This window comes from Rhineura floridana, chromosome 11 (assembly GCF_030035675.1).
Source record: "Rhineura floridana isolate rRhiFlo1 chromosome 11, rRhiFlo1.hap2, whole genome shotgun sequence".
Lineage (NCBI taxonomy): Eukaryota > Metazoa > Chordata > Lepidosauria > Squamata > Rhineuridae > Rhineura > Rhineura floridana.
This window is the reverse complement of record NC_084490.1, coordinates 73,231,289-73,245,475: the sequence shown is the minus strand read 5'-3', so window position 1 is coordinate 73,245,475 and position 14,187 is coordinate 73,231,289. Positions and strand designations below refer to the sequence as shown.

At 42.1% G+C, this 14,187-nt stretch overlaps 1 protein-coding gene across 4 annotated transcripts in view; it reads right to left on the bottom strand.

The window, feature by feature from the left end:
- The window catches only part of BRD9 (bromodomain containing 9), a 45,500-nt gene that overhangs the window by 1,602 nt on the left and 29,711 nt on the right, over positions 1-14,187 (bottom strand). For all 4 annotated transcript variants that reach the window (XM_061588476.1, XM_061588474.1, XM_061588475.1 and 1 more), the window contains exons 10-16: positions 12,917-13,012; positions 12,253-12,385; positions 11,770-11,881; positions 7,768-7,806; positions 7,310-7,381; positions 1,769-1,871; positions 104-271 (exon numbers count right to left, since the gene is read on the bottom strand). In XM_061588476.1, coding sequence (XP_061444460.1) covers positions 104-271; positions 1,769-1,871; positions 7,310-7,381; positions 7,768-7,806; positions 11,770-11,881; positions 12,253-12,385; positions 12,917-13,012 — 723 coding nt within the window. The remainder of the gene's footprint in view (positions 1-103; positions 272-1,768; positions 1,872-7,309; positions 7,382-7,767; positions 7,807-11,769; positions 11,882-12,252; positions 12,386-12,916; positions 13,013-14,187) is intronic.

The window sequence follows — 14,187 nt, the reverse complement described above, 5'->3', positions numbered from 1 at the left end:
CTAATAACATGAATGCAGTCACCATCTTGGGAATCTTTCAAACTATTTAAGTTTAAGTGGAACTGAAAAGGTTCAGGTGGTCATATTGTTCAACCAGATTTACCTAGGTGATGCTGATCTCTTTCAGAAGCATTAGAGAGGGAGCTGAGGTTGGAGGAAGGCCTGGATCCTACTCTGTCAGTCTGAGCCTCATGAAGGTCCTGTAGTAATTTGGTTGTTTCATCCAAGTGTAAATGATTGTCATCATGATCAAGCTCCTTCTTTACTTTACCTGGGAACAACAGTGGATCATTCAATGCAGACTTGATTTTTGAATGAACGATTTAACAACAAAAGGGCTTTGGCTATTCCTCCCTCCTCTATCAATCTTATTTTACAGTAAAGCTAAGTAAAAGTAATATATTTTAAAGATACCCTAAGAGGTGTTCTAATTTTATCTGATGTTTTAAAGATATGGCATTTACACAGTAATCAGAAAAACACATTCAGAGTTCAGCAAAGATGTAAAGAGGCTACAGCCTTTCCTTATAAATGAGGACTTGAGATCCTCCACTACATGAGGTTAGAGCTAAAGTGCATGAGATATTGGAGATATGTGATGAAATATAAAGAGCAAGAGAATTAATTTTAAAAAGCCACAGTCCTCATCTGAATTCAATTTGTCCACCCCTGCTCCTTTAAAAAACTTTTTTTAAAAAAGAGATAGGATATCTGATCATAGATCTAAATTGCCCCCATTTTGGCTCTTACAAGCAGCATGAAAGGAAGAAGAGAGAGAGATCTGAGCATGTCAGTGAAACACAAGATCCTTGTTTGTGTGTTCTGATCTTCCACACATATCAAACCTTTCTCCAGTGCTTAATTCAGAAGTGTCAGAGCTCAAGCCTACCTGGAAATTAGAATCTTACTGAATAAACTACTACTTTTACAAATTAAATTTTGAATATAAAATACAAGAAACATTTGCATAAAAGACGTAAGAAAAAACAAATTAATATACATGATTTTTTAAATTATAAATAATTTCTAGTGTCAGAGAGAGAGAGAAACATAGAATTTATTCTATCAATGGACAGCAACAAATATAAAGAAAACATTGGATGAAATACAATGGTTCCCTGAAGCTCCCATTCATCCCCAAAATCTCCACTAGAGGAATGAGGAACCCTTCCGAGCTGATGTGGAGGGGTACAGAGGGGAAGGAAAAATCCCATTACCACTCACACAACATGTTGCCTGCTGAAAAACCACACTGTGTTTTTGGAAGCAGTAAATTAATTTTGTTTACCCATTTTTGCACTTTTTTCAGCTCTGCAATATCATTTTTGAGATAGGGTGACCAGAACAGTAAATGTGGCTGCACCACAGATTTGTATAAGGGCATTATGATATTGACAGTTTTGTTTTTGTTCCATTTCCTAATAATCCCTAGCACACAATTGACATTTTCACAGCTGCCACACACTAAGGCTGCAATCCAATATGTATCTTCTCAGAAGTAAGCTCCATTGGGTTCAAAGGGACTTACTCCCAGGTAAGTGTGTATTGGATTGCAGCCTAGGTTGATGTTTTCATTATGCTGCAACCTCCATTGTGAACATACAAAGGTGCCTCATATTGAGTCCTACATTAAATATAATATTACATTAACCTATCTGTGGCAAAACCATGTTAGGCTGGGCCTAGAATAAAAACTAGTGGACTAGATTAGATAGACACACTACTGATTCATACTTTTAGCACTCTACTACTCTAACAGGATGCTTACCCAATGAACTCAACATGGATATATCAAGTGATACATCTGAATACGGCTTCATAGACAAAAAATCCAAAACAGAACTGGTATTGTCTCCCATGGCTTCTCCAACCTGAACAAGAAAAGAAGAGGAAAATGATAGCTACACTACATAAGCAATAAGGTAATTGTTTGCTTAAGGCTGCTACAAATATGACTCCCTCCCCCTCAAAATATATAAGCACAGTATCAAATAAAGCTGAGTGCACACTTCATGACTTTGTTCGGGCAGCCAAATTGCAAACGTTAGCAATTATGTTGCAGTTGTGTATTGTACTCTATTTGCATGTATACTCACTATGTGGAAAAAATGTTGCTTCTTAAGAGGTCTGGAAATTAAGATCTAATCCTGTCCTTCAGCATATCCTGGGAACATTCCAAAAAGGTGATGTCTGACTCAAATCTATCATCCAATATAATGGTTTACTGATTTTTTTTTAGTTCATCTTTTCAAGGAATTCATGGGGTTATCCTAGTTTCTGCTCAAAACTACCATGTGAGGTAATTTAATGTAAGAGACACAGGAAACCATTGATCCTGGCTCACTGAGTTGCGCTTGCTTTGCTCCTTTCCCACTAGTGCTGGGGGGACACACAAACCCTGGCTAAGTGTTCTGTTTGAACCAGGGATCATGATTTGTTTGCTCAAACAAAGCACAACTGATAAGCCAGGAACAAACCTTGCCTGATCAGTGTGGTTTGTTTTTGAAGCGATACTAACCACAATCCATAGTGGCTCTTTGGCCTAAGGCTGCATTGCCTCATTACAAACTCACATGCCTAAAGTGTGCAGGCCAGAAGTTAAAAAGTGGTTATAGTTTTGCCTCTCAACCTAATTTAGTAGGCACCTGTGTATGCTGGATGTTGCCTGCGCCACAGAATCATAGAATACCTTTCAGCCATCCCATCCTTCAGTTATCAGTGATCATAATAAATGAAATCAATTTCACTGTGATAAAATTCAAAAGAGTTTATAAATAGAACACCCTCCCTCCACCTTGATTGACTGATGCCTTTTTGGATGGTTTCTAATACTCATGATAAACTGAAATAAACTGTATTTATTTATTTATTTATTTATTACATTTATATATCGCCCCATAGCCGAAGATCCCTGGGCGGTTTACAATTAAAAACATACAAATTTTAAAATACAAAAAACAATTTAAAAACACAACTTAAAAAAAATAAAAAAACAATTTAAAAACACATGCTAAAATGCCTAGGAGAAGAGGAAAGTCTTGACCTGGCGCCAAAAAGATAACAGTGTTGACACCAGGCGGACCTTGTCAGAGAGATCATTCCATAATTTGAGGGCCATCACTGAGAAGGCCCTCTCCCTTCTTGCCATCCTACAAGCTTCCCTTGGAGTAGGAACCCGGAGGAGGGCCTTAGATGTTGAGCATAGTGTACGGGTGGGTTCATGTTGGGAGAGGCAGTCCATCAGGTATTGTGTTCCTAAGCCACGTAAGGCTTTATAGGTTAAAACCAGCACCTTGATTCAAGCTTGGAAACATACAGGCAGCCAATGCAAGCAGGCCAAAATCGGTTCTATGTGTTCGAATCGTCTGGTCTGTTACCAATCTGGCCGCTGCATTTTGCACAAGCTGCAGTTTCCAAACCGTCTTCAAAGGCAGCCCCACGTAGAGTGCATTGCAGTAATCTAACCCGGAGGTTACCAGAGCATGGACACCTGAAGCCACGTTATCCCTGTCCAGATAGGGGCGTAGCTGGGCCACCAACCAAAGTTGGTAGAAGGCACTCCGTGCCACCAAGGCTACCTGAGCCTCAAGTGACAGAGATGGTTCTAGGACAGTGTGATGCGTTCTTCACTGGCTCTCCCTGTCAGGTTCCTACCTGCTCGTGGTTACTGCCTGTCACTAGGCACCACCAGGGACTCCACCAGTCCGGACCGCTCTCTCTTATGGTTTCTCTCCCCGCTCTAGCACAGATCTCAACAGATCCCCCTGCTAGGCAACCACCAGTAACGTCCCAATACTAGTATTCCCAGAGACTCTGAATACCGGTATTGTTATTCTCTTCACCGCTGCCACCATTTGTTACAGTTCCCCTTCAGCCTTGGTCATTACCTTACCCTCCCTTCTGGTCTGTGAAACCCCAGCCAAGGATCAGGCCTTTGGTAAACCAAATTAAGTATTTATTACAGATAACAAAGCTAACAAGATTAACAAGATTTCTTCTTAAGGCACATAAGCATATGGTTTTACTCAATACTAATCCGAACTCCACCTCCCTCCTGGCAAACAACTCTCTAAACCCCACCAACCAACCCACTCAGTTCTCTTCTCCCCCCCGATTCCACTCTCACTTTTCCTTTTATACATTCAGCCATTTTAAACACTCAGCCAATCATCTCGCATTCTACTGCCCATTCACTCCCCCTCCTCTTTCACTCCACTTACCATGTATCTTCTAAAACAACAACACTTACCATATATACATTAATATAGGAACATCACAGACAGCCTTTCCCAACTAGTGGGCCACCAGATGTTGTTGGACCACAATTCTTTCCTGACCATTGGCAATGCTGGCTGAGGCTGATGGGAGTTGTGGTCCAACAACATCTGGTGGCCCACTAGTTGGGAAAGGCTGTTCCAGGAGAACCCCCAAGCTACAAACCTGCTCCTTCAGGGGGAGTGCAACCCTATCCAGGACAGGTTGAACATCCACCATCCAGTCAGAAAAATCACCCACTAGCAGCATCTCAGTCTTATCTGGATTGAGCCTCAGTTTATTAGCCCTCATCCAGTCCATTGTTGCAGCTAGACACTGGTTCAGCACATTGACAGCCTCACCTGAAGAAGATGAAAAGGAGAAATAGAGCTGCGTGTCATCAGCATACTGATGGCAACGCACTCCAAAACTCCTGATGACCTCTCCCAACGGCTTCATGTAAATATTAAAAAGCATGGGAGACAGAACTGACCCCTGTGGAACCCCATACTGGATAATCCAGAGTGCTGAGCAATGTTCCCCAAGCACCACCTTCTGGAGCTGACCCGACAAGTAGAAGCGGAACCGCCACCATGCAGTCCCTCCCACTCCCAACTCAGCCAGTCTTCCCAGAAGGATACCATGGTTGATGGTATCGAAAGCTGCTGAGAGATCAAGGAGAATCAACAGAGTCACACTCCCCCTGTTTCTCTCCCGACAAAGGTCATCATACAGGGCGACCAAGGCTGTTTCTGTGCCAAAACCAGGCCTGAAACCCGATTGAAATGGATCCAGATAATTGGTCTCATCCAAGAGTGTCTGGAGCTGGCCTGCCACCACTTGTTCAAGGACCTTGCCCAGGAATGGACCATTTGCTACCGGCCTATAGATAAGATTTTCTGGGTCCAGGGAGAGTCTCTTCAGCAGTGGTCTTACTACCGCCTCTTAATTAATTAAGAATGACAACATTGCTCACACTGACTGGCTTTTTAAACATCATTCACATAACTGATCAAAACACACACACCTTAAAGATCTAACAATGCACTCCGATATTTGAATGTGAAAATTTCAAGTTGTTTTAGCTGTCAGCTGTGGACTACCTGACGGGGTAATATGGGGAGAAGTAGGAGGAGCACCTGCTACTTCTACTACCTACTGAACCTCCTCTAGGATGCACAGCTTAACGTGGTGAGGGGTTTGAGAGTGCTGAAGCAGCTGAGAGCAATGCCATCAGGAGTCTAGACCAAGAGGCTAGACTCCTAGCAGGGGCACCCGAGCCGGAATGGTCAAAGCTGAGACACCATGTTTAATCTATACGCAGAACATATCATACGGAAAGCGGGATTGGACCAAGATGAAGGAGGTGTGAAAACTGGAGGTAGAAATATCAATAATTTAAGATATAAAGACGATACTATACTACTAGCAGAAACCAGTAATGATGTGAAGCGAAATGACAATGATGTCCTGTTCAGAGCGGGATTCACGAGGCTGAGGCGCTGGTGCAATTAAATCTTTTTTTATTAAAGTAATGGATACATCAAAGGCGGTGCGCTTCATAGAAACCTCTACGCTACCTCACTAGAATTCCCTAACTGCACTCTAGACATGCTCTGCAACATGTGAAGAAAGTTGACTCAGCAGCTCAAGCCAGAGCTGCAGTCTTAAGTAGGGAAAATGTTAGATCGTAATCTCTGACTCCTTTGCAAGTCCCGCCTCTGCCCCGTCCGCTTCTCGCGGCATTGAGAGCAAGGTGATGGGGGACACGCTTCCCACGGCTCGTCCGAAAGAACCGTCTCCTTAGCAACCAACTCGAGGTCATGGGGTGGTGATGCGCTTGAAGCATCCCAAGAGCTGCTTGGTAAAGGGGGAGTCAATGCGTGCTCCGAAAGATCTTCCAATGGCTCATCCGAGCTGTCTGGGGGCAGCACGCTCTCCTCTTCGGAGACCGCGCCATCCGTGGAAACTGGCCCAGGCTCAACCTCACTCCCCCTGCCAAGGTCTTGCTGAGACTCAACAACTCCTGGGTCCTCCGCGCCTTCTGACAGCTGGGAAACCTGATCCTCTTGTCTTCCCCCTCCCTGGCCCTCATGGGGGAACGGAGGCTCAACAAATGAGGACACTGAATTGGTCAAGGATTATCAATACCTCAGCACAGTCATTAACCAAAATGGAGACAATAGTCAAGAAATCAGAAAAAGCTAGGACTGGGGAGGGCAGCTATGAGAGAACTAGAAAAGGTCCTCAAATGCAAAGATGTATCACTGAACACTAAAGTCAGGATCATTCAGACCATGATATCTATGTATGGATGTGAAGGTTGGACAGTGAAAAAGGCGGATAAGAGAAAAATCATTTGAAATGTGGTGCTGGAGGAGAGCTTTTTGGATACCATGGACTGCGAAAAAGACAAATAATTGGGTGTCAGAGCAAATTAAACCAGAACTATCACTAGAAGCTAAAATGATGAAACTGAGGTTATCATACTTTGGACACATAATGAGAAGACATGATTCACTAGAGAAGACAATAATGCTGGGGAAAACAGAAGGGAGTAGAAAAAGAGGAAGGCCAAACAAGCGATGGATTGATTCCATAAAGGAAGCCACAGACCTGAACTTACAAGATCTGAACAGGGTGGTTCATGGCAGATGCTCTTGGAGGTCCCTGATTCATAGGGTCGCCATAAGTCGTAATCGACTTGAAGGCACATAACAAAGGAGGAGCATGGATCCGATTAGATACAAGCACTGGTGGCATTACCAGAGTGCTCCAATGAAACCTGAAAGTATCCAAAGGAGCACAATTGCAACAGGATAAAGGCAGGGGTTGCAGCAGACATGGACAAATCACTGATACTGCTGATGATGTCTGATCAACTTCTCTGGACTGCAGTGTGCGCATGTATGTGTGTGTGGGAAAGCTGCTGAAGATTCCACTGACAAATTTGGTAAGTAGGCCATATAAAAAAGCTGGGGGGGGGGCTGGATCAGGCTTATGGACTGGTGTTCGCTACCCCATGTAAAAGGCAGAACGAAACAAGGAATCTTACCATACTCTGCTTGGAGGCATCTGGGCAAGCACTGCGCAATTTGTGTTCTTCTTTTACAAGGACTGGCGGAACCTGAAACATCAAAACATATTCAAATTGTTGGCAATCTACAACACATATTCATTTTCCGTACAGCATCATTATATTACATCACCACCAAAGTCAAAACAAGAAATGTCAGGGTTCAATATGGAATCTTTTTCATAAGACAAAGACACAGAAAACTGTATACAAAACTCAACAGAAACAAATTGTTACATTTCAGATACATATAGAAGACTATGGTAAACAATTCTATGATTCATGGACTACCCCAATTGCAACCCACGTGTATGTGTTTATTGCAGGTATCTTACACTTAATTTCACTCATATGCCCAGGGTGTTTTCCAAGAAAAGGCACATTATTATATATGAGTCCCACAAGAAGTCTATTTAAAAAAATATAATAGCACTTACTTTGACTTCATCTGGTGGTTTCACTGGAATGTTTCTCCTCTGAAAATTACAAAATTACAAATGATCCTTTTTCCTGCTTCTCTTCTTGATTAAAACAAACAAATGGTTTAATGGGAACAAGCAGTGTGCCAGTGCATGCTGCTCAAAGGTTCCCGTGGCACTTCCATCCCACTCCTGCTGCCGCCACGCTGCAGATAAAACAAGCCAGAATCTGGCTTGTAGCATAGCTTGAACCTAGGCTCATTTATTTTCCCCAAACAAACTACAAGCAGTAAGTCAAGGACAAACCTTGGTTACTGCTTGTAGTTTGTTTGCGTGAAACAAGCCATGAGAACCTGACAAGCCAGATTTTGGCTTGCTCTGCCTTGGTGCGGAAGTAGCAGGTGTGGGAAGGAGCATCACAGGAACTTTTGAGCACTGTGTACTAGCACTGTAATCTATGGTTTAATGCAGAGCTTGGAAAAGTTACTTTTTTGAACTACAACTCCCATCAGCCCCAGCCAGCATGGCCACTGCATTGGGCTGATGGGAGTTGTAGTTCAAAAAAGTAACTTTTCCAAGCTCTGGATGTGATGTGCAAACCAGGCCAATGAGAGACAGACTTATTTGCCATGCACACAGCACTTCTATTAAATTTGTAATCATCACATTTACTAGCCACATGGAACAACAGAGAAAGAAAATTAGGAGCTAGGGACAAATGCCTGCTTCTTCTGAGTTTGGACTAATACAGCCCAACTTTATTTTTTAAAGCAGACTGCGAGGATCCTAAAATAAAATAGACACAAGTTATATTTAGTGATATGCCTTAGTTATTACATAAAAGTTATATAACAGCCAGGAATTAATGAAGGCAAGTGAGAGGATTCATTATTTTTTATGTTACTTAAAATAGTTATATCCCTCCTTTTCACCTATCAGGATTCACAAGGAAGCAAAACATCAATATAAAAGTAAGGATACATGGGTGAGATCCAATGTCATGCCAGCAGATGCAATGGAATTTCCATTTCTAATATGTCCTGTCCCCAATCTGCTCTGAAGTCTCCAAACCCTGGTGGGCTGTGTGTTGGGAATGACTGGTGGTGGTGGGATTTGGCATGTGTTTGTAGCTTCTGCTTGGCTTGGGTGCTTTCTGCCACCCATAGACCTTCTTAGCCGCTGCCAAGCAGAGTTTCGATGCAGTATTTTTTGTGCCAGTGGATTGTAGCTGCAAGCACAAACTAGAATCATGGAATAGTAGAGTTGGAAGGGGCCTATAAGGCCATCAAGTCCAACCCCCTGCTCAATGCAGGAATCCAAATCAAAGCATTCCCGACAGATGGGTGTCCAGCTGCCTCTTAAAGGCCTCCAGTGTCGGAGAGCCCACTTCCTCTCTAGGTAATTGGCTCCATTGTCATATGGCTCTAAGAGGAAGTTTTTCCTGATGTCCAGTCGAAATCTGGCTTCCTGCAACTTGAGCCCTTTATTCCGTGTCCTGCACTCTGCGACGATCGAGAAGGGATCCCGGCCTTCCTCTGTGTGATAACCGTTCATGTACTTGAAGAGTGCTGTCATATCTCCCCAGTCTTCTCTTCTCCAGGCTAAACATGCCCAGTTCTTTCAGTCTCTCATCATAGGGCTTAGTTTCCAGTCCCCTGATCATCCTTGTTGCCCTCCTCTGAACCTGTTCCAGTTTGTCTGCATCCTTCTTGAAGTGCGGAAACCAGAACTGGACACAGTATTCAAGATGAGGCCTAACCAGTGCCCAATAGAGGAGAACTATTTGGAATACTGTGTACAGTTCTGGTCGCCTCATCTCAAAAAGGATATTATAGAGTTGGAAAAGGTTCAGAAGAGGGCAACCAGAATGATCAAGGGGATGGAGCGACTCCCTTACGAGGAAAGGTTGCAGCATTTGGGGCTTTTTAGTTTAGAGAAAAGGCGGGTTAGAGGAGGCATGATAGAAGTGTATAAAATTATGCATGGCATTGAGAAAGTGGATAGACAAAAGTTCTTCTCCCTCTCTCATAATACTAGAACTCGTGGACATTCAAAGAAGCTGAATGTTGGAAGATTCAGGACAGACAAAAGGAAGTACTTCTTTACTCAGCGCATAGTTAAACTATGGAATTTGCTCCCACAAGATGCAGTAATGGCCACCAGCTTGGATGGCTTTAAAAGAAGATTAGACAAATTCATGGAGGACAGGGCTATCAATGGCTACTAGCTGTGATGGCTGTGCTCTGCCACCCTAGTCAGAGGCAGCATGCTTCTGAAAACCAGTTGCCGGAAGCCTCAGGAGGGGAGAGTGTTCTTGCACTCGGGTCCTGCTTGCGGGCTTCCCCCAGGCACCTGGTAGGCCACTGTGAGAACAGGATGCTGGACTAGATGGGCCACTGGCCTGATCCAGCAGGCTCTTCTTATGTTCTTAACTAGTACTTCACGCAATTTGGAAACTAATAGCAAAGTCTCATAGTTTGGATTGCTCCATTAGTCACTGTGCTCCATTATGGGATGGAGAATTAAGGCTTTGGAACACTAGTTTGCATTAGCTCAAGAAGAATGTAACAGGCAAAGTCAGTAAGATGCAATAGTTATTTTTAATGAATCATTTCAAACATGTTTAACTGATGTTCATAATTTCTATTAGTCCAGGAGCATCAGAGCACCTGAGAAAAGAATGGGCTCAAGACATTAAAAAAAGGGAGTGGAATTTCTCTGGAATGGAGATGTCAGAATAGAGCTCTCAGGAGAGAGGATCAAACCTGCCAGTGAGAATCAAGGAAACCAACACAAATTGAATGAAATGATTGGCCCATTTTTAAAGCTAAGTGTCAAAACAAAGACACAAAGTATATTTAGTGATATGCCTTAGTAATTATATAAAAGGTATATAACAGCCAGGAATTAATGAAGGCAAGTCAGATAGTCTGGAGATTTTCTGAATAGGGAGCCAGAGGCGAAGGAGGGCAGGGCTGCTGAAATTTTTGAGTTGAGTAGACAATAGGACTGCAATATATCACCAATTAAAGATCTTTCATATGATTGAAAAAGTGCCCTTGATTAAACCAAGCACCATTTGTGCCCCGGCTTCCATTGCAAAACACCACAATGAGACTTTTCTTACAAATAACAAATTTAACCAGGAACGCTCAATACAGGTTTAGCGCAAGGTTCAGATTACTAGGGTCACAAATCAAGATTCTAAGAGAAGGACTTGGGGTTTAATACTGGATGGTGGCAACAAACATCTCCCAACATGTCTCCTCACCCTTCCAGCCTGACTCTAAAAGAGCAAGGTGTAGTGAGTTCACTCAGAGGATTTTCGTCCTGCATGGGAAGACTGCCTGGAGGCTGGCACTCCATCAAGGAGACAACTGTAACTGCACATGCCAATGGAGGCAGCAATGAGTCCCTAGCGACGTAACAGGGATCGGTTCCCTGCGTGCCTCTTCCTCCTCTGCTCCTCCTGTTGGGTTGGTGGCTCCCTCAGTACCCAGTGACATGTCCTCCTGCTCTAGGGCTGGAAGCTGGTGCCTCTTCCCTAAAATCCTGAGGCAAAGGTCCTGGGCCCTCATCTGCAGCCCCCCACCCCAACTGACTCCAGCTCACTAGTGCCCTCTGCCTTCTCCTTGTCTGTCAAACACTGCCCCTCCAGTCCAGTTCCTGCTAGAACTGTGGGGCTTATGACAATTTGAGAGGAGGTATTCCTCTTTCCTCTCTCCTAAACTGGTGGCTCCTGGAGGAATCCCCTTTGCAAGGAAGAATGCCAATTAGTCAACCCTGCCACTTTGATTATTTTATATATTTCTATCCTTTCCTTCAATTTAATTTTTTCTATTAATAGAAAGCATCGCATTAGGCACTTCCAAGCAAGATAAAAGGCTGTAGTCTCCAACCAATTCTATTATACATCGTTCAGTGATTTTAAGAAAAATACCTTAAATGGAGTTAAATGGAACTACTGATCCCACACTAACTGTGTTAAGCTGGCTGCATCTCTGCATAATGCAGACCTACCTGCTTTAGCTGATAAATAATTTTGGAATGATCTCCGCCAGTGATTTGATCCAGCAGGTCATCCACAATTTTTTTACTGTAAATTCCAGAATCTTTCACAAATTCCTGTAAGCTACAAAATTTGGGATATAAAATCAGAATTTCAGTCAGCTGCATACGTTTGTAAATTAAATGTAAATATTGCAAAGAAACAAAAAACCACCAAAAAAGACAAAAATGGTTTTGAAAGGCTGTCTTCCATTGTTTGGCCTTCCAGAGTTTTTCAAAAAAGCTATTCCCAAGATGACATCGGAAAGTACCAACGTCTGTGTTGTTTATTCTAGCTCCCATCCAAACGGCTGTTCCTCTTTGTACACCCTAATCTTAAAGGTCTATTCTAGCATAGCGGTCTGCACACTGAGATGAAAGAAAAGCAAGGCATAAACAAAAGAAAAAAGGAATCAAGCGACAAACCACGTTCAATGTACATTTCAACTTCCTTACCTTAAGGCACACTGAATCCCAGTTTCATCTCCATATGCTGAATACAACAGTTCCATTTCATCTGCTTTTAGATCATGAAAGACAGAATGGTTCTGCATCGAAAGTGCTGTATTAGAACTTGAAAGGAATGTGACTGAAAATGTAAGAAAAGTGTATTTGGAACCTTCTCCAACAAAACAGCTACATTTCCTAGGTTTCTTTCACACATACATGTACACCTCTTATAGCTCAAACACCACCAACACTCACTCTAACCTTTGCAGTGTGAGCAATCAAACCAGGAAGCCTCTAATTAACCATAGTTTCCCATTTAGTCTTAAATGGGAAACCAAAGTTGGTTTAATATCCTAGCTTGTTCTGAAGCTGGTGACCTTAGTTTCCTGGTTCGGAGAAAAAAAAAGAAATTATGATTCATTAGAGACTTTCTGTTCTACGATATGAGTGCCCAAACAAGGCCAATCATTTCATCTAATGTGATTTTCTATTTCTTGTGTTTAGATATGCAGCTGTGAATCATTAGATGTCAAGTAATGAAGTTCTAAAAAAAATCTAAAGGTAAGACATCTTGATACTATCAGGTTCTGAATGGCTATTATAAGATGAAGACAAAGATTAAATCTTTATGATATAAAATTTGCTTCAAAAACATTTAATGCACATCTACCTTTGTGCCTTCTTTCATCTTTGAAGCCCAGTGCTGTGAAACCAGGTAATAATTTGCTTGATAGAGAACTCAAATCCACTGGATGGGTTTCCTCCTCTGAATTGAATTGAAATATGCATTACATTTATTCATGTAATAAACTTATATCCAGCTTTTTTAGAGAGTACCTTCACAAAATAAGATAATACAAAGTGTATGTTTTATAGTTTGTAATTTTATTTTATAATGAAAAGGATAACATAACATACAAAAAGATAAACTGGAAAAAAAGTTAAAAATAAAAACAATAACCGCACTGACAATATTCTCCATCCATAAAACTGAGAGCAAATCAGACATGGGAGGGATGAGCAACTCACAGGAGATTCCAGGGGACGAGAGATGTCAGAAAAATAGCAAGGGGGAGGAAAAAGAACATGGAAACTCAAGGGGAGTATGAGTAAAAAGAAAGGAAAGAGAGAGGAAGGAAAAAATATTTTGCAAATAGCGCCAAATAAAATCACGGTTAGCAGAAATCAGTGCATGAAGGGGACAGTCATTAACATAGGTTATTAATGACCACCAAATTGCAACATAGTCCTCTAGTTCAGCCTTGCCTCATAGAACTTTAAGATGGTGATTGAGTTTTTCCAGGCAAGGCTATATAAAGTGATTTCTTATACCAATTTGCCAAGGTGAAATTCGAAGCATTCTTCCATCCCTGGGATATTACCAATCTGGCAGCCATCAATAGATATCGTATTAAGGGGTTTAAACTGAGATCCAAATTATTGCCATAAAACGATAATAAACAAAGAGTAGAATCAAGACATATTGCTTGGCTAGTAATAGCACCGATTTTGGGTATTACTAAGGACCAAAATTGATAAGCTTGAGGGCAAAACCACCATAAATGCCAGTAGTTCCCACAGAACCACAGTTACACCAGCAAAGGCCATTACCATCTCCCCGAATACATGCCAATTGGACTGGGATGTCAAACCGCCTATGTATAACCTTCAGCAAACTTTCCCTAATGTTGGCAGACTGAGGAAAATGGTTTTGAGGACCACAGCTTTAACCAACAAGCTTTATCAATTTCTTGGCTGAGGTCCTGTTCCCAAAGTGATTTGAGGCTCGTGAGACGAGGAACCTGAACGTCCAGGAGTGTAGCATATATTCTTGAAACCAAACCTCTGGCTTTAGATAGTGAGAGATGATTCAAAGACCAACAGTGATTTGGTAACAAGAGTGTGAATCTCAGGCATTTTGATGAAGTTACTAATTTGGTA